At 50.2% G+C, this 20723-nt stretch overlaps 1 protein-coding gene across 1 annotated transcript in view; it reads right to left on the minus strand.

Moving 5' to 3' along the window:
• TRIOBP (TRIO and F-actin binding protein) overlaps positions 1-20723 on the minus strand; it is a 76762-nt gene that overhangs the window by 52452 nt on the left and 3587 nt on the right. Inside the window, exons 3-8 of the mRNA XM_006890217.1 lie at positions 12312-12399; positions 12058-12197; positions 11314-11367; positions 11077-11222; positions 8939-9134; positions 7673-7838 (exon numbers count right to left, since the gene is read on the minus strand). Of these exons, the coding sequence (XP_006890279.1) occupies positions 7673-7838; positions 8939-9134; positions 11077-11222; positions 11314-11367; positions 12058-12197; positions 12312-12399 (790 nt within the window). The remainder of the gene's footprint in view (positions 1-7672; positions 7839-8938; positions 9135-11076; positions 11223-11313; positions 11368-12057; positions 12198-12311; positions 12400-20723) is intronic.

The raw sequence follows: 20723 nt of genomic DNA on the forward strand, positions 1-20723 counted from the left end.
GCCCAGCAATTTCACTACTGGGAATATACCCCAAAGAGACCATAATCGCCATCCAAGCAGATATATGCACACACATGTTTATTGTGGCTTTGTTCACAATAGCAAGGAGTTGGAAATAATGCAAGTGTCCATCAACAAATGAATGGATAGAGAAGCTGTGGTATATTCACATGATGGAATACTACCCTGCATTGAAAAACAAGGAACTCATGACATATACAAAATGGGTGACCCTGGAGGACATTATGCTGAGTGAAATATCTCAGTCACAAAAGGACAAATACTCAGGGTTGGGGGAACCTAAAAAAAGAAGGGATAAATAATGTATACTGCATTGAAACAGATGAGAGAGAGAAATGTTTAAAAAGAATATAGAATTAGGTATTATTTTCATGGCAAGATTACAGAAAAAGAAATGCATAGTTAAGTGGACTGCGGACTGGGCATATTGTATAACAATGAAAGAATTTTTTTTTCTTCAAGGAGAAAAACTAACTGGGGGGAGGAGTGGGCAGGGAGGAAAATGTGCAACAATGAATTAATGGGGAAATTAAATGGAAAGAATATGCTGTAAAAATTATGGTTTTTTAAATAAAAACCATTAATTTTAAAAAAAGAAAAAAACACACCACATGCTGGTAAAATCTTGCTGAAGATTATTAAAAAACAGCTGGTACAGTATATCCATAGGGAACTGCCAGAAATTCAAGCTAGATTCAGGAGACATGGCATGAGAGCTATCATTTCTTTTTTTCTTTATTATTTTTGTATGTATACCATCAAATCAGATCTGACTCGTACAGGAGGAGATTGTGCCTCCTTCGCCAACAGAGCACCTGGTGGATTTGAACCGTGCACCTCTGGGATTGCAGTGCAGCTTCCTGCCACACTAGGCCACCAGAACTCCCTTGAGAACTATCATTTCTGATGCTGATGGATTTTGGCTCAAAGTAGGGAATACCAGGAAGATGTTTATCCATGTTTTACTGACTATGCAAAGACACTTGACTCTATCGATTATAACATATTCTTGATGACATTGAGAAGAATAAAAAGCTCAGAAGACTTAATTGTGCACATGTGAAACAAAAACCTAGACCCAAGAAGCTGTTGTCTGAGCAGAATGAAGGAACACTACATGGTTTAAAATCCGGAAAGGTGTGTGTCAAGGTTTATCCTTTCTCTATATATGGCCAATCTGTGTGCTGAGTAAATCATTTAGGAAGTCGGTTTCTATGAAGAAGAATGTGGAAGGATTGGGAGAAGACTCACATTATACAGATGACACAACCTTGCTCGCTGAAAGTGAAGAGGATTTGAAACACTTGTCACAGAAGATCAAAGGCTACAGCCTTCAATATAAGATTATGTCTCAATATCAAGAAAACAAAACTAAAAAGAAAACAAAGCTCATCATTAGACCAACCAGCAGCATCATGATAGATGGAGGAAAGACTAAAATTGTCAACTATTTCATTTTGTTTGAATCCACAATCAACACCCCTGCTAACAGTAGAAAATCTGTTGGCAAGGGTGTCTCCAAAGTGCAAAAGAGCAAGGACATCAGTGTAAAGACTAAGACGTGACTGAGCCGGACCAGGATTATTTCCTATGCATCTGAAAGTCAGATAATGAACAAGGATGACTGAAGAAGAAGTGATTTTCCTGAGCTGGGGTGTTGGAGAAGAGTACTAAATAGCTCATGAATTGTCTAAAGACAAGTCTGTCTTGGAGAAAGTATAATCAGGGCACCGCTTAAAGGCAAGGATGGTGCAATCTGGTCTCAAATACTTTGGGCATGTTTGGAGGGGCCAATCCTTGGAAAAGGACGCCATGCTGGGGAAGGTGGATGGTCAAAGAGAGGGAAGCCCTCAAGGAGATGCGGTGACACAATTACTGTAACAATGGGTTCAAGGATGGTGGAGGACAGGGCAAGGTTCAGATCTCTTATTCCTACGGTTACTGAGTTGTAGTCAACTCAGTGGCACCTAATAACAACTGCAATTACATGAGAATTGTATGAGCTTTGGTGATCTAATCAACAGCGGCTGCTCTGCCCATCCAAAGGTGACCAGTTCGAGCCTACCAGGCGGTCCGAGGAAGAAAGATGGGCAATGTATACTGATGCAGTTTACAGCCTCTAAAAATCTGCTGAAGGGTCAGCTATGAGTCGGTTCCACCTCGAGGACAATGAGAGTTTTTTTGTAACTCTCTTCACTTTTTTAAGAGCCACCAGATTGCTTCCACAACAGCTGTATTTTACCTTCCCAGTAGCACTGGATGTTGTCTGGTGCCGTCGAGTCGAGTACGACCTATAGCGACCCTATGAACAACCAGTCTGAACCCTGTCCTATTCTGTGCTATTCTCACACTCTCTGACACTCTCACGCCCATTGCTGCAGTTACCGTGTCAGCCCACCTGGTTGAGGGCTCAAAATTTATCCATTCACCTTTGAGCTTAACACCCCAGGATCCCACATCACGCACCGCAGTCCCTTTGTGGGGCGCGCAGGGCTGGCTCTGCAGTTGTCATTGGGCAGTCTGTGTCCTAGCATCCAGCCAGCCGGGCCACCCCCACAGGACAAATGTGAGGTCAGGGGTGGGGCCACAGCACCTCAGAAGTTCTTTCCCCCAGGGCCTTGGCTCCCTTCCTCCTGCAACTGGGGAACCTGCCACCAGGTAGACAGTGGTGACTGCTTTTGATTTAATGAGTGAACTCCACCCCACTTCCCAATGAACTGAACAAAGAGAGTAATTTGGTCAAATATCGAGCCTGTTCTTTCAGACCTCATGCACTATAGGGAGGCATTTGGTTTGCACACCCTCCCCAGGGCCTGACACGGCAGGGTAGAGGGCAGGGGTGGTGGGGACAACATCTGATTAGTTTAAAAAGATGGTTCCAGATAGATGCTCATGGAAAGGTCAGAAGTTCCAGTCCACCCAGAGGTACCTTGGAAGAAAAATCTGGCAATCTAGGGCCCCAAAAGTCCACCACTGAAAACCCCAGGAAGCCCAGTTCTCCTGTGACACACACAGGGTCACCCTGAGTCGGGGTGGCCTCCAATGGCAGCTGGTTTGAAGGAGGTGCTGATGGGAACTGCTGATGACGTGAGACAACTTGGACAGATGCTGACAGTCTTTGCTGGCAGCAAACAGGCCACAGGAGAACATGGTTGGGAGGGCGGATTCACGAGCTGGTCACCCACCACCCCGGCTGCTCCTGCCCCAGCCTTCCTCTGCTCTGCGAACCCACGACTACTGCTCCTATCGTCAGGCTTTTGCACTGTCTGTTGTTACTGTGTTATTATTGTTGTTAGGTGCTGTTGAGTCGAGCATGACTCATAGAGACCTTATGAACAACAGATCTGAACCCTCAAGGACACTCAAGCCCATTGCTGCAGTCACTGTGTCAATTCACCTGGTTGAAGGTCTTCCTTTCTTTCACTGAACCTCCACCTTTCCAAGCATGATGTCCCTCTCCAAGGAATAACCTCTCCTAGCAACATACCCAGAGTATGAGAGACAAAGCTTTATCATCTTTGCCTCCAAGAGCACTCTGGCTTCACTCTCTCCAAGACAGATCTGTTCTTTTGACAGTCCATGGAATATTCAGTACTCTCCTCCAACATCACACTTCAAAGGAATCAATTCTTCCTTCATCCTTATTCACAGTCCAGCTCTTAGATACACAGCAAGTGACTGAAAAGACCATGGCCTGAATCAGGTGCACCTTAGTCCTCAAACTGACATCACTGCTCCTCAGCAATTTGGAGCAATCCCTGATTACAGACTTTTCCGGTGCAATATGCCTCCTGATCTCCTGACTGCTGGTACCACGTGTATTGCTAGCTGCTGTCAAGTCAGCCACCAGCTCACAGTGACCCCATGCACAGCAGTAAGAAACACTGCCCAGCCCTGTACCATTCCCAAGATGAGCTGCATACTGGATCACTGCGATCCACAAGATTTTCAGAAGTAGATCATCAGGCCTTTCTTCCTACTCAATTTTAGCCTGGAAGTTCCATCAGAACCTATTCAGCATCCTAGTAATACAGAAGCTTCCGCTGTGGGGGCGGGGGGCTGGCTGCACGTGAGGCTCACAGGCCAATACCTGCCCGAGTCCCTCACCTGGAAGGTAAGACTTGCACCACTGGCCCTAGCCGTCGGTCTCACACTCACTCAGGGCAATCAGGTCAATTCTGACTCATTGCTGACCCTCTACTGGGTTTCTGAGGCTGTAAATCATAATGGGGGAGACTGTCTTTACCCCTCAGAGGGATTCAAACCACTAGAGAACCTTGACTTTGAGTTAGCAGCACAATTTGTTATCAGAAGGGATTCTCATGGCCTAGTGAGTAAAGAGTTGCACTGCTGCTCCAATAGTGGGTGGTTCAAAACCACCAGCTGCTCCACAGAAGAAAAATGGGCATCTCCTCTCTTACAATTTGTTGTTGTTGTTGATTGTCGTCGAGTCAAGCACAACTCATAGCGACCCTATGAACAGAAGGCCTGAAGCCTTTCTATAACTATTGACATTTATCAAAGTTCATAGTTTCCAGAGGCAAGTTGTTTAGGAAGGGGATGCCACTCCTGCTTCCAAATTTACAGCCTTTGAAAACCTGCTGGTGGGCGAGGTACGAGTCGGTTTTGAATCAACAGCACATGGCAACATGCCGCCAGAGTACCTCATAGTCTTTAATAATCTGAAACAATTACCCAGTCCTCCGGGGACTTCAAGTGCAGTTATTTTGTAGACTGTCCCTCGGTCTGGGTGTGTCCGATGTTCCCTTGGGATCCGGTGCATGTGGGACACTGCTAGCAGGAAGACTTGGAAGATGCCATGTCCTGCCCTGTGCACCCAAAGCCATGCTGTCCGCCGTGGGGATGCTGAGTGCTTCCCGCTCAAGGTCGGCCTGCCCACTCTCTCATTCTGAGTGCCTTACCCTCCTGTATGAGATGTGCTACTTTGAAAGCGTGTGAACTGATATCTCATTCCCTGACAACCTTTCACCCAGGAGTTTAGCATCAGCCATTGATTGCTTCCAGAACGCATTACGACTACAGCAGCTGCAATCACCTCTTAAATGGATTCTCATCCTTTGGCCTCGCCCTACTGTAGCTCATACTCAACATTTCTTTTGTTCTTATGAAATTCCCAAGGCACAGGTCTGAGTATACCGCTCACCTCCTCAGACACCTTCCGTAACTCCTTACTACTCAGAGAAGAAATCTCAGCTTTGTGGCTAGGCTTCTCGAGACTCAGTATGATCTGATTCTCCTGTAAACACTCATCTACGGTCAAGCTCGACCTGCCAGCCTCTCCCTGATCCACACTTCTGGGCCTTTGCCCAGGCTGTTTCTCCAGCCAGAATGCCATCCTTTGCCCACAAACACTCTCCTCTGTGGCTGTGCCCTGCACAGAGGAGACCTCTTTCTTCTCCTGTCCCCTCTAATTGCTTCACTCACAGCGTGGTACGTCTGTCTCTGCTTCCCCTTCGTCCAGGGCAGCTGTTCACTATCTCATGTCTGCTTTACCAGAACAGTACTTGAGTTCCTAATTCCTTACACCATCAGCTTGGTTTTCTGATCAGATGAGTTTTCTGGGGTGAGAACCCAATCCGATTGCTCCTGACCCCCTACGTGTCCAAAACAGGGTCCACGCACATTCAGTGCCTGCACTGAAGGTTCACCAGTAAGCAGCATCATCGATAAGCAGAGACAAGACTGGATCTGCCAGGGATGTCAGTTTACCTGGGTCCACAGTCAGCACCCATGGAAATAGCGAAATTTCAAAAATGTGGGCAACCAATGAAGAAGTTTATCTTTTGCTTTTCAAAGAGAGGAGCAAACTGGGGGGAGGAGGGTAAAGAAAAAAGTGCAATAATGAATGAAAATCCAAAATCTCTGTAAATATTCATTAAAATTAATAAAATAAAATTTAAAAAATGTGGGCAAACATACAAAATCTCTATGTAAAGTAGGAAAAAACAAAGACGCCAATCTTGAAGCCAAAGATGGGCCAGACTCAAGCCATATTTCCAAATACTTCATAAGGCGTGTCAAAATTGGACAATGAATAAGAAAGACTGAAGAAAAAAAAAGGGATGTTTCTGGATTATGGTGTTGGCAACAAATACTGAATATGACTGCCAGGAGAACAAATAAATCTTTGAAGAAAGAAATACAGCCAGAAAGTTCCTCATAATTGAGACGGTGAGACTCTGTCATTCAGACACATTATCAAAAAGGAATCAGACGCTCACGCTTGGTAGAAAGTGAGGGAAAAAAGAAGCAAGCCGCCGGAAGATGGCCTGGCACTGTGGCTGCAGCAATGAGCTCACACATGGCAGCCAGCGAAAGGGTGGCATGGGCCAGGCAGCATTTCCCAGCTGTACACAGGGTCACTGTGAATCAGAATGAACAGCGGCTAACAACAGTGCTCATGTGCTTGACAGCTGAATGCCAAAGGCATCATGGGAAGTCTAGTAGAGTTAGGGCTGGATGCCCCAGCCTGTTGATGCTGAAGACACAGACCGGGAGGCCGCACAGAGCACCCAGGAACTGGGAGACCAAGCCTGGACTCGCAGCATGCTGGGCCCATGTGCCGGCGGGCTGCTCACCAGCTGTCATGAGCCTCTGTGGGCTTATCCTGACCAGCAGCTTTTCCTCATCCCCAGGTACATCACTCTGATTTTCTTTAGGAGGGTCCCCTTTCCGACACTTTCAAGTCATGAGGTTTGTACAGGGCCTGATCCCATTTCCCTCACCAAGTTGGACATGTGAACCCTGAACAGCAAGTGAGAACCATTCCTGGGTCATTGGCTGCAACTCCCAGGAAGATGGTACGGGAGTAGAGAGGGAGGAAAGGGCAGTCTGATGCTGCTGGTGGCCTCTCCGTGATAGAGAGGGAAGTTAACCTGAAGGAAGCAAAGATTTCTGATGCCATTGGGACACATAGATTCAGCCACATCTGAAGCCAGTGCCCATTATGAGAGGGTATTGCGATGGGAAAGTCTGCTATTAGAGACCTCTCCAAAGTACTGAAGAGCAGTCACTCTGGAGACTAAGGTGAGACTGACAGAGTTTATGGTCTTTGCGATCACTTGCTATGCATCAGAGAGTTGGACAATGACTAGGGATGATAGAAGGAGAACTGATGCCTTTGAGCTGTGGTGCTGGAGAAGAGTATTGACTATACTGTGGACTGCTAAGAAAACGAACAGGTTTGTCCCAGAGGGTGAAGCAGGGCTGCTCCTTGGAGGCAAGGATTCTGAATCTTCGTCTGACATACTTTGGACATGTTGCAAGGAGGGACCAGTCCTTAGAGAGGGACGTCATGCTTGGTAGGGTGGAGGGACGGCACAGGAGAGGAAGGCCCTCTATGAGATGGATTAATTCAGTGACCGGGGTAATGGGGGTACGTGTGTCGGCTAGACGTGCACAGGACAGAGCATACATAGGGTTGCTATGAATCACAGGCGACTCGATGGCACATAACAACAACAGCATACTTAAGTAGGATAAGAAGGCATATGTGGGCGCCCCATTAGTATGTAGGTACGTTTACTGTTATCAAGATGTAAGTTATGCCCTGAGGCCCAGATGGCCAGCAATGTGGCTGACTGAGCCCAGGCTACCACCACATCCAGCTGGGCCTGGATCAAGGACTCACCTTCCTTCTTCGGGCTGGCAGAGTCGCCCCCCACAGGAGGCCTGGTGACAGATGGGGCCCTTCGGCCGCTGTCAGCCCTCGGCCCCTCCGGGGACCTCCTGGGGATCATCACGAGGAGCTCGTCTGAGCAGGAGGCTCCCTCCTCTCTCTCGACAGTGTCCCAGTCCTGCCAGGGGAGGGAAGCAGGGCGTGTGTTTGCGGATGAAGAAGGCAGGCCCCAGGGTCGCTGGAGCAAAAGGAATCAACACTTAAAGGGCGCCTGCTGTATGCTCACCACTGATGCAGGTTTCTTTCTTTTTTTTTTTTCTTCCCGATCTAGTCTCGACTTTATACTGATGCAGGTTTCAACCCACCAAATGTGCAATCAATCCTGTCACTTGTGTCCAAGTGAAGAATCTGCCCAAGTGACAACCCAGGAAGGGACAAATTTCAGGGAGACTGGAGCCCCGGTCAGTCTGATTCCACCCAGTAGGAAGGACTAGGCCTAGGAGCCCCCCAGAGATACCCCCAGGGTCCAGAGGTTCAGACCTCTGTCCACCATCACCGTCCGGATGTGTGGCTTCGGGTAGTTAAGTGGCTTTTCCTCTCTAAGTCTGTTATCTTACACTAATGGGACCATCACAGCCTTGAGCTCAGAGGTGGCGATGAGCCTCCCACAAGCCCACACTGTCACACACTTGGCATTGAGCTGATTGAATAGAGGACACGGGGCTGGGCCATCTGGTTCTGGATCTGCTTATATTCATCACGTCCCCTGGGGGGATCTCATGGACAGCCCTTTCCAGGGGTGAATGCCCACACGCAGGACCCCTGAGTCTTCTCTCTGCCATCTAAGTGGCCCTTCAGCTCTTGCCAGGCACCCCCAGGCTGTTCCTTTGCCTCTGATTCTTGACGTCCATTCCAGGGCTGGCTGTGGGTTCAATGGTGTGTGAGCAAGGCGGGGCCCATGGGCCCAGCACCTTCCCCCCAATCCCAGTCTTGCGACCTGAGGGGTTTTGGCAGACGAACCTGCAGTGATTCACCCAGACCTCCTGCCACTGGGACCCCTTCACTGCCTTTCACAGCCAGGTCCTCACCCGCCCCGCGCTGGCCAGGCAGAGCCCCCTGGCCTCCCAGGGGCAAGCAGTCTGTGCGCTGTCAGAGTCTCCAGAAGACCTCAGTCCAGTTCCCTGTCGTGAGAGGCTGAGCTGGGCCTTCTCTGACAATCTGGTGAGACCCTAGGGCTGGGGACAGAGGGGTGACTTGTTCTTGTCCCCTGCTTCTCACCACAGAGGACGAGCTGCTGGTCTCATCAGGGGTGTCACCGTCAGGACCGGAGCTGGTGCCAGAGCTGGGGTCCTCGTCACAGCTGCCACTCGGGGAAGAGGTCAGACATCCCACGAAGGGCTCTGCCTGGGCCTCCGCGCTACTGCTCCTGGGGTCAGCTGGGAGCCCCTCTTCACAGAGCCCTGACTGTGGGCCCCTGCGAGAGGAGACACACAGACCCAGGACTTTTTCCCCAGAAAGGATGAAGGAGTGATTTCCCCAATCCAGACACACATACACTCACAAGGGGCCAGGAGTCTAGGACAGAGTCAGTGCTAATCATCATTTCCCACAGTCTCCCGCACACACACACACACAGCCCACTGCTGGCCTCAACTCTAGTTCCCAGCGAGTCTAGAGGACAGCCTAGAACGGCCCTGGCTTCCCAGGAAGCTCTGGTGGCCTAGTGGTAAGAAGCCACTTTAAGCACTGCCGACCCAAAGGCACACAGTTCGAAGCTTCTCAGCAGGAGAAAGACGGGCCATCTCCTGCCGTGTGATTTCCTGCCTCTGAAAACCTGCTGGAGAGCCAGCTAGGGGTCAGTTCCAACTCACCAGTACACAACAACAACAAGGAGGCTGTAAATCTTTATGGAAACAGGCCACCACGGAACCAGTGGTGAGTGCAAACTGACAACGTTTTGGTCAGTAGCTGTCAAATACTTTAACCACCGCACTAGTAGGGTGCTTCCTCAGTGCGTGTAATGACCTCCATTTTACAGATGAAGAAACCGAGACTCTGAGAGTTCTGGAAGATGGGCCAAGATCACAAAGCGGGGAGGCGGCAGCACCGGGTTGTAAACCAGGAACAGGCACTGGAGTCCTGGCCAATGTCGATGTCACCAGAGCTGGCGTGGGATAGTCAAGCTCAGGACGCCAACTACACAGAACTGTTCTGGGCCAAGACGGGCTCCAGGGGGCGGTGACAGGACCACCAGCCTGAAGGCCCAGGTGGGGGCCAAAGATAAAGCCAGCTGGCTTCTAGGTTCAGAGCTGACAATGTCCCTGTGTGGCCACAGAAGAGGGGAATGGCCGAAGACCACAATGAGTTCTGTAGTCAAACGACTTCGGGACACATGGCTCACTTCCCTAATCTCCACCCACAATGCATACTTGCCGAGTCAAAGCTCTGACAAGGCCTGATACTCAACTCTGCTCATCCTGAACTCTCGGCAACATATTTGATGATGGGGACCTTTTTCTTTCTGGTCTGTTTATCAGTGAGGAACACACGTTCCCCAAGAAATGCTGATTTAAAGGGAGCTCTGGTGGCCTAGTGGCAAGAAGCTACACTGCAATCCCAGATGTGCCTGGTTCGAATCCACCAGAGGCTCTGCTGGAGAAGGAGGGACAATCTCGTCCTGTACCAGTCAGATCTGATTTGACAGTACAATGCACAAAAAATAATAAAAATAAAAATAAAAAAAGAAATGCTGATTTGATTCAGCCCCTTATGTTGCAAAACTGGGCACAGGGATTAAATACACCCAAAGTCCTTTAGTCCATCAGGATGGAGTTGAAGCTGGAACGTGAATTTCTAGACCTCACGGTCACACTCTCCTAAGGTCCCACGGACCTAAAAGAGGACTGCAGTTGAGCTCAGGCCTGGAGTAGAAGGGGCCATGGTAGGGACCCCAAGGGGTGGAGGCGAGCGTTGCCTGGTAGTAGGTGACAGATGTTCTGGGTACGCAGAGAAAACCAGGAAGGGGGCTGTGGTCCCTGCCTGCTGCAAGATGGGTGTGTGACTCACTCAGACCCCAGAGCAGAGCTGAGCTAGGGCTCAGAGCATCAGACAGTGGGCAAGGCCATGGGACAGTAGGCAAGGCCACAGGAGAGACAGGTAGGTCAAGGCCACAGGAGAGACAGGTAGGTCAAGGCCACAGGAGAGTCAGGCAGGTCAAGGCCACGGGAGAGACAGGCAGGGCTCAGGAAGTAGGCTCAGAGGCCCAGGTATAAAGAAGCATGGTGTAGCCGGCCCCCTGTGCCCAGGCCTCATGGATTGACCATACACCCCACAGCAACAGCCACTGCAGACGGATGCTGACATCTTGCCGGAGTGGGTGAGGGAACCCCGACCCCCGGTCCTGAGGCTGTACTCACCTCCTGGGCTCTGGCCCGAGGTCTGGGCCCACCGTGGACTGGCAGCTGGAGGTCGAGGCACAGAGCGAATGCTGGGGTGCAGGCAGGCGGCGGGGCAGCTCGCAGTAGGGCGCCTCTGCACTCGGCGGGCTCGAGGGCTCCTGGAACTGAGTCGGAGACCAGAGACAGCTCAGCGCCCACGTGGGGGCTGCCCTCCCCCTGCAGGGCCCCTCCCCCACCGGGCAGGCTGGGAGGTACAGACATCTCCTCCAGGATCTCACACTTCCCGGGGGCCGGCCGTCCATCGGGCCCCTGGGGAACCACACCGGGGCTGCGGGGTGCATGAGTGTGTGTACACACATGTGTGAGTGTGTGTGTGTTCACACCTAGGCTGGTGGGTGGGCTTGTGAGCACACTAGTGCCCGTATGTGCTTGTTTGGGGCACATGTGTGCACATGGGTGTTGTGTGATGTGTGCACAGATACAGGCGTGCAGCAGTAGTGCATGCGTGAATGTATATGTGCACATGTGCACGAACGTTGATTTGCATGTGTGTGTTGGTATGTTGGTATGCTTGAGGATGCCGATTGGGCAGAGGACCCCAAAGGGTATTTTGTAGCCACAAGGAACAAAGTAAAAAAATGAAGGAGAGGAGAGGGCACAGCTGGTCAGCAGCAGGAGGGGGTGTGAGGGAGGAGGGGACGTGAGAACAAGGCCTTGAAGGAAGAGACTCAGCACTAATGAAACGGAGGGTCCCATGGCAGTAGGTCAAGGTCAAGGGTGAGGATGGGCTGGAGAGGCCACCGCTCCTGTGGCCCTCCCGCCATCAGCAGGACCACACCTGCTTGCCATGGCTGGTGCCTGGTTCACCCAGGGGGGGCACGGCTGCTATCTCTGGGAAGGCCCCCCCATTCCTCCCCACGCTCCCAGGTGGCAGAGCCCTCGCCTGGTGGTGGGAGACTGCGGCCAGGGCACCCCGTGCCCCGCCTCCTCTCGGGTTACCTGGGCAGCGGGCTCCCGTGGTGGCGGCTGGCGGCTGTCAGCACCCTCGTCCCCGGGGGGCTCCGGCTCCGGCCCCCAGGCTGCCGCCCTCCCAGGCCCCGACTCCAGGCCACGGTGGCGAAGGCAGAGGCAGCGGAAACCTTAGAGGGGCCTGCCGCGGGAGCAGGGGCCCCTCATTACTGTTTCATAAGCCCGGGCCCAGCCAAGAACAATGCAGGACATGAAACCACAGGAACCCGATCTGTCCAGCTCACCTGAGAGGCGGCGGGCGGGCGGGGGCCGGACCCGGGGCTCCCTGGGGACCATGCAGCCCAGGGCCGAGGCCAGAGCCTGGCCAGAGCCCTAGGGTGGGCTCGGCGCTGTAGGTTCCAAGAAGGCCACCTCTGGCAGGGTCCACACAGGGTCAAGGAGAAAGGGCCCAGTGGCTGCGGCACCAGCCAGGCTGGAGGAGGAGACCCGCTGGGGTTCAGTTTCGCCCCCTGCCCTGAGCCAGATTCTGATCAGAGCTCGGCAGCAGGAGGTGTCAGATCCGAGGCCTGCCTGGCGTCTCGGCTGCCCTGGGGACCTCACAGTGCGAATGAGGAGGGAGTGTCTCCTGGGCATCACAAAGGGGTCTCAGCCCTAGATATGCCCCCCCAGCCTGCAGCAGCCCCTTGTCGCTGCCTGCAGCCCAGCCCCGTCGCCACCCACTTTTAAGAGGAGGTCCAGCAGTCAGTCCTCAGCTCTGATTTCCTATCTGGCGGGTCAGCACAGACCTCAGGCCCAACCCTGCCGCCTCCACTTCCCAGCCGGGTGACCTCAGCTGGTGGCGTCCTCTCTCCAAACCTTGTTTGCTCCTCTCTAAAGTGGAGCTGGAACTGAAAGCAAGACACTGGACAAGCGACTTCTATTTGGACCTCAGCTGTCCCTTTTACTTTAGGGAGATGACAAGAGGGTGCACCCCTCCCCCGGGATGCTAGGGGAGGCCGCTGTCATTGCCATTGTCATTGGCTGCATCAAGTTGGCCCTAATTCACAATGACCTCATGTGCAACAGATTGACGTGCTGCCCAGTCCTGCACCGTCCCTGGGGCTCTCATGCAGACAGCAACATTGTGAACTGTAAGGTTTCCATAGCAGACCACCAGGCCTTTCCTCCTCGTCCATATTAACTTAAAAGTTAATAAGCCCGTTCAGCATCAGAGCAACCTTAGAGCAAACCTCTGCCGGCCGATGGGTAGTGACTATACATGAGATGCATGGTCAGGAATCGAACCTGGGCCTCTGACATGGAAGGCTAGAATTCACCGATGCCCTCTGCTGTGAGAATTTACAGGCCTGGTGTTTGTAAAAGGCTTTAGACAGTGCTTGGCGTATCTATCTTAAACATGGTAAATAAAGTAGACATGTTAAATAGAATTTTACAAATGCAAAATAGATAAAATAATGTTAACTGCAACTCAGAACAAATAAATCGAAAAGGGAAGTGAATATGGCTTTTACACCATGGCCTATGTGGACCCTCCAGCATTCGGCCATGACCTACTCAAATTGTGTCCAGAGTTAGCTGACAGCAGAGCAGGGGAGATTCGAACTGGGCTCCCCATGGCATTCTGGTGATCACCAGCTCAACCTTCATGAGCCGCTAGGACCCAGGGCCATGTCTGCATATTCTCGGGTCAGTGAAGTTGTCATATTGGATCCAATTCTGTAACAAGAAACCTAGCTCAGGAGCCCCAAGCCTGTTTTCCAACATATTGATCCTGACTCCACATGTCTCCAGGGACAGACGGGTCCCCTCAGAGGAGAGAAGTCTGTTTCCTAGAGACTGGCTTCTGCTGAGAGTGGGAGAGAGTGGCGCAGAGCAAGCTGGGCGCCCCAGCAGGGCAGCCACTCTGGGTCTTCAGGAAAGCAGCAGGGACAGATCCACTCATCCACCCATCCCTACCCACAGAGAGCCTGCTGTCTGCTGCCAGATCCCAGGAGGAGTCCCCGGTGACCGCAGGGTGGACAGGGAGGAAGTGGTCGTCACCCTCTGGGGTGCACATTCCGGAGTCAGAACAATCCCCCAAACAGCATCTGGCTCTAGGGTCTGGCCAAGGGGTAGAACAGTCGCCCCGCATAGCCCACAGGGGGCGCTGAGCAACTGGAAGTTCAAAGAAGCAAAGGCTTTGACAAAGGATCTTCATGAAGGAGACCTGGTTTGGGCTGAGAACAGAGAGGTGGACCTCTGCACAGAAGGATGCGTCAGGTTTGGGCTGAGAACAGAGAGGTGGACCTCTGCACAGAAGGATGCATCAGGCTTGGGCTGAGAACAGAGAGGTGGACCTCTGCACAGAAGGATGCATCAGTCCGCTCCCATTAAGATTTACAGCCTCAGAATCCCCGGGGGCTGCTCTGCTCTGTCCTACGGAGGCTGCTAAGGGTCAGAATGGATCTGACAATAGTGCGTTTGCTTTGGTTGATCTGGAAACACTTCTCAGGTTGACTTCGGGAAGCCAGAAGGAGATACTGGGACACTGTTCTCTTTCCACTCAAACTTGAGCTTCTCCTGACAGTCCCTCTTCCCCAGGTCACACTTCACTCTTCTCTACAGATGAAGGCTCAGACCTGAGGGTCACGTTAGTCAGAGCCAGATCCCCATGGCCCTCAGGACTCTGTTCCTCACATCCTCAGCAGCCTCCCCTCATCTCCTCTGGGGTCTCCCTTCGGACTGCAAACAGCTAACAAGCTCAGCTGCTCACTGAGAGTTTGAAGGTCTGAGTCCAACAGCTGTGCCTCAGAAGAAAGGCCTGGTGATCTACTTCCAAAAAAATCACACACAGAAAAACCCTATAAAATGCAGGGAGCAAGGGAGCCCTGGCGGCCTAGTGACAAGAAGCTGTACTTAAATGCCAGAGGTATGCAGTTCGAATCCACCAGATGCTCTGCTGGAAAAGGAGGGGCAATCTCCTCCTGTACCAGTCAAGTCCAATTTGATGGTATACACACACAAAATAATAAAATAAAATAAAAACTTTAAAAAACCTAAAACGTAGGGAGCAGTGAGTTCGTGTTACTGGAAAAGGAATAATCCGGAAAAGGAGTGTGGGAACAGTCGGACAACATGAAGTGTCACTGAATCCTACATGTAGGAATTGCTGAGTTGGTGTATGTTTTGTTATGTAAATTCTTGAAAACAATAGAAACAATAATATGGATTCTTGAAAAAAATAATGCCATGAAGTACACAGTTCTACTCTATTTGGCAGTACACAGGGAAATACCAAGAGCTGAAGTCAACTCAAAGGTAACTAGTTTCATTTCCACTGGAGTGTCTTATGCCTCAAACTTAAAACACCCCAAATAAGTCTCCTAGAACTTACTTAGGAGTTAGCCATAGGCTTCCCAATGCATTGTCCCACTTTTAGATGCATGTTGTTGTTATTGTTATGTGCCATCAAGTTGCCTGCAACTCATAGCAAACCTATGTACAATACTGAACCCTGACCTACCCTGAACCTACCCCCATTATCCCAGTTATTATGTCAATCCATCTCATCTGAGTTGTTCCTCGCTTTAGCTGTTCCTCCACCCTTCCACCCTTGATGGTCTTCTCTAAGGACTGGTCCCTCCTGGCCATGCAAGCAGTCGAAAAATACCATGACTTTTATCTGGTGCACTTTAGTCTTTCATCTGACATCCTTGCTCTTTAAGACTTTAATTTCTTTACATGAGAGGTTTGTCCAATGCAACTCATCTTCTGTTTTCTTGACAGCTGCTTCAGTGGGTGTTGATTATGGATCCAAGTCAAGTGAAATCACTGACAACTTCAATCTTTTCTCCATTGATAACACTGCTTGTTGTTCAAGTTGTGAGGATTTTTGTACTCTTGGTGTTGCGGGATGATCCATACTAAAGGCTGTCGTCTTCGCCTTCTTCAGTAAGCGCTTCAAGTCCGCTACACTTTGAGGAAGTAAGGTTGTATCGTTCCAATACACAGGTTGCTGATGAGTCTTCCTTTAATCGTCATCCCATGTTCTTCCTAGTTCTCGGATTATTGGCAGAGCACACAGAATATGTACGGAGAAAGGCTACAACCTTGACACACATCTTTTCTGATTTGAAGCCATGCAGTATTTCCTTGTTTTGTTCAAAAGACAAGTTTGTCGGTTCATGTACAGGTTCCGCTGATGCCAGCCATCATTTTTCATAGGATTATAAAAAAAATCATAAAAAATACAAATCTGTGACTTCCCTGTTTAAACTCTTCCGTGGATGCCCACAACTCTGGGCAAAGCCCTCAGGATGGCTGAGGCCCCACCCATCTGCATCCTCTTCCCCTGCAGCTCCTCTGCCCCTCTTTGCTGGCCCTTCTCCAGCCCTCCATATGCCTCTTTACGGAGCGCCTCCTCCTCCCTCCCCCAACACCACCGGGCCAGTGCCTGCGTGACCTTCACCAGGCATCTGAAAGGCTGTTCCCCTGGAGAGATCTTCTCGCATCATTTGTCCTTTCATTTACCTCTGACCCCATCTGCTCTTTATTCCTTTACAGCACGTATCATGACTCTGATTAGATCATTGTTTGTATGGTGATTTCCCCATCACCCCACTCCTTCCCTTTCTAGACCACAAACCCCCATGGAGGCAGGGATGAGTCGTCTTCCTCACGTCTCACCCTTTCGCTGACAACAGACACAATGTCCTCATTCAGCATGTGCTGAATACATCAAGCTGACTGAGGTCTTAAGTTTAGGAAGGGTGGAGCTGAGACTGTAACCCCCATCTGTCCCCATCTAGGATTCCCTTTCAGTCTGTGCTTGCAGGCTTCTTCTCCATTGGGAGAAGGGTCATTTATAGGAGATGAACCCACCAGGACATTTAGGCATCCACTCTCTGAACGTGGAGGTTGGGATGAAGGAGCTGTTATCAGAGGTTTAACAATATACCTACTGTTGCTGTTGTTATGTGTCGGTGAGTTGACTACTCATAGTACTACTCATACCCTATGCACAGTAGTTCTGAGCCCGGCTCTATCCTGAGCCAATCTCACTGTCTCTGCCACACCGGCCCTCATGACCCCAGTGATGGTGTCAAGCTCTACTATTCTACATCCAGTTTGGGGGGGAGTGTCTAGGGGAAAAGCTTTTGATTGGTTGCACAAGATGCAACCATTTGTCTCTATTCATCTGGAGCAAATGCGAATGGAGGAAATTGAAGACTCAGAAGAGAAACGGGTCCCCAGGACTAACCATACTCATACTAACCATAACCTCTTCTAACCTGAGACCAGAAGAAGCCAGTGGTACGCAGTCAACCAGAGCTGGTGATACCACAGATGGTACCGGATAGGATATGAGGTGGGAGATAAAATTCCAGAACACTTGATCGTGCTAATGCAAAACCTATACTTGGACCAGGAGGCAGTCATCTGAACAAAGCAAGGAAACACTGCATGGTTCAAAAGTGGAAAGGATAGACGCCAGGGATGTGTCCTATCTCCATACCTTTTCACCCTATTTGCAGGACAGATTATTCAGGAGGCTGGATTGTATGAGAAATGTGGCATCAGGATTGGAGAAGGCTCATCAACAATCCGCATTATGCAGATGACACAACCCTGCTCGCTGAAACTGAGGAGGACCTGAAGCGCTTACTGCAGAAGGTCAAGGACTTCAGCCTTCAATACGGATTGAGGCTCAATATCAAGAAGACAAAGATTCTCACCACTGGACCAATTGGCAGCATCAGGATGGATGGTGAAGAGATTGAGATTGTTCACAGCTTTAGTTTGCTTGGCTCCACAGCCAATACTCTTGGCACTAGTGGCCAGGGAATCAAAAAATGTATTGCGATGGGAAAATCTGCTGTTAGGGACCTCTCCAAAGTACTGAAGGGCAATGATGTCACTCTGGAGACTAAGGTGCACCTGATACAGGCCATGGTCTTTGCAATCACTTGCTATACATCAGAAAGCTGGACAGTGACTAGAGAGGCTGGAAGGAGAGTTGATGTTTTTGAGCGGTGGTGTTGGAGAAGAGTATGGAATATACCATGGACTGCTAAGAAAATGAACAGGTTTAAGTTAGAGAGGGTTAAACCAAGCAGCTTCTTAGAGGCAAGGATTCTGAAGCATTGTTTGACATACTTTGGACATGTTACAAGGAGGGACTGGTCCTTGGAGAAGGACATCATGCTTGGGAGGGTGGAGGGACCAGTGCAAGAGAGGAAGACCCTCTATGAGATGGATTGATTCAGTGACTGGGGTAATGGGGGTAGGTGTGTCGGAGACAGTGAGGTTGGCACAGGATAGGGCAGGATTTAGGGCTGTTGTACATAGGGTCGCTATGAGCTGCAGGTGACTCGACGGCACATAACAACAACAACAATATAACGAAATTCAACTCTTCCTTAAAAAAACCAAACTTACTAATGACTACAGTAACTCCAAGATTATCACCCTAAAGTGCTCTTTTAACTGGAACTGAAATCCCTCCTGGATGTCTCCTTTCTGCCAGCAGATCACCTGGTAGAATAAATAATATCATCAGGGGGGAGCTCTGGTGGCCTAGTGGCAAGAAACTGCACTGCAATCCCAGAGGCGCATGGTTCGAATCCACCAGATGCTCTGCCGGAGAAGGAGGCGCAATATCCTCCTGTACCAGTCAGATCTGATTTGACGGTACACACACACAAAAATAAAAAAAAAATAATATCATCAGGGAGCCACGGGCTCCTTCAGACGTTCATGAGACCGTGGTCAACACTTACCCAAGAGCAAAGACGGAGAAGACAAGGGGTGCAGGGAAGCCAGAGCAATGGAGACGGAGCAGACAGAATGCCAGCATGCCACACGGGCACTCAATTTGCTGTGCAAACTTCCATTTAAAACATAATTTCAAATTAAATTCTTCATGGTTTGGTGTCAAGGCAGCCATACGCATGCGGTTTGGGAGAAATAGAGTCACACATCCTAAATGCCTTGCTCCTTCCACTTTATCTGAGGAACGTGACCCCAGAGTAATCAAATGACACAGGTCGCACAGCAGGTAAACCACAACTGCACTAAGTCGCCCCTCACTCCCCTCCTCCGCCCCACCCCGCCCTACACGAAGCCAGAATTCAGAGCAACAGGAACCTCAGACCTTGCTGGGAGCTCAGAGCCACAAGGGGTCAACCTGGTCCGGAAATCCACAGGTCCTACGCTTCTTTGTCGTAAGGCGGTCCAGTGGCTTAGTCCACAGGGACCCAAAGACCTCTTTGGTGGTTCGAACCCCCCAGCGGCTCCATGCAAGAAAGCTGGGAAATCTCTTTGCATGCATCTTACAACCTCTGAAAACCCACTGGAGGGTCAGCTATGGGACAGTTTGAGGGTTTGAGTGCTTCTTTCTCACAGGAGTCCCTGGCATGGGGGTGTTCTAATGTCCTTTCAAACATGCCTGCCCCCAATCAAAAGGCTGGTGACCACTCCTAGATGCCTCAGAAGAAAGGCCCGGCAGTCAAATTTTTAAGAAAACAGCCAGTAAACATCCTCTGGAACACAGCTCTGCTCCGTCACACACAAGATCATCAGAAATCAGGGCCAACACACTGACAACTGTTGGTTTTGCTTTCAACTGGAGCTTCTCCCCGTCTAGGTACCAGGTGACCTAGTCCCTGTGAGGCCTGGAGCTTGGCATTGGGGTGCCCTGAGCCTAGAGTGAGACAGAAACTCTCTTCCCAACACTTTGACTCCCTCAGTTGCTTCGAGGAGAATGTCTTCACCTCTCTAATCTCCACTCTGCTTTTTAACAGAGCTCAGAGCTTCATCAGACAACACTTTCTAGCTAGAATAACATTTCTATTTTTATTTTCTACTCTTACCTCCTAGAGAACGTCTCCTAGATTCTGGGCACGGTCCTAGTTTTCCACTTGTGGTGTTTGGCACGTGATTGTGTTTCAGTATCAGTGAACAGGGGGTTTCAATTGAAAGAACAGCAAAGTAACAGATGAGATGAGGTGATGACAGAAACTCCTAACAGAGGAGCAGAATGGCTGAAGTTTAAGAAACGGAAATAGGGTCCAACTGTCCCTTGGGCAAGGTTGTGTCATATGCATAATGCAAGTTATTGATGAGTCTCCCTGCAATGCTGTTGCCACACTCCTCTCATAGAGTCCAGCTTCATGGATAATTTGCTCAGTATACAGATTGAATAGGTATGGAGAGAGAATACAACCCTGACACACTCCCTTCCCAATTCTGAACTATGCAGCGCTCTCCTGCTCTGTTCACACAACAGCCTCCTTCCTGGTCCAGGTATAAGTTCCGCATGAGCACAATCAAGAGCTCTGGGATTCCTATTCCTCTCAATGACAGCCACAGCATGTTATGATTTACACAGTCAAATGCCTTTGCACAGTCAATAAAGCACAAACAGACATTCTTTTGGTGTTCCTTACTTTCAGCCAGAGTCCATCTGACATCAGCAATAATATCCCTGGTGCCATGGCCTCTTCTAAATCCTGCTTGAACTCTGGAAGTTCCTGATTCTGGGGCTTCGTCTGACATACTTTGGGCATGTTACAAGGAGGGACAGGTCCTTGGAGAGGGACGTCATGCTTGGGGGAGGTGGAGGGATGGCGCAGGAGGGGAAGACCCTCTATGAGATGGATTGATTCAGTGACTGGGGTAATCGGGATGGGTGTGTCAGAGGCAATGCGATTGGCACA

The sequence above is a fragment of the Elephantulus edwardii genome, unplaced genomic scaffold (genome assembly GCF_000299155.1).
Source record: "Elephantulus edwardii isolate Elephantulus edwardi_28Jun2011 unplaced genomic scaffold, EleEdw1.0 scaffold00086, whole genome shotgun sequence".
Lineage (NCBI taxonomy): Eukaryota > Metazoa > Chordata > Mammalia > Macroscelidea > Macroscelididae > Elephantulus > Elephantulus edwardii.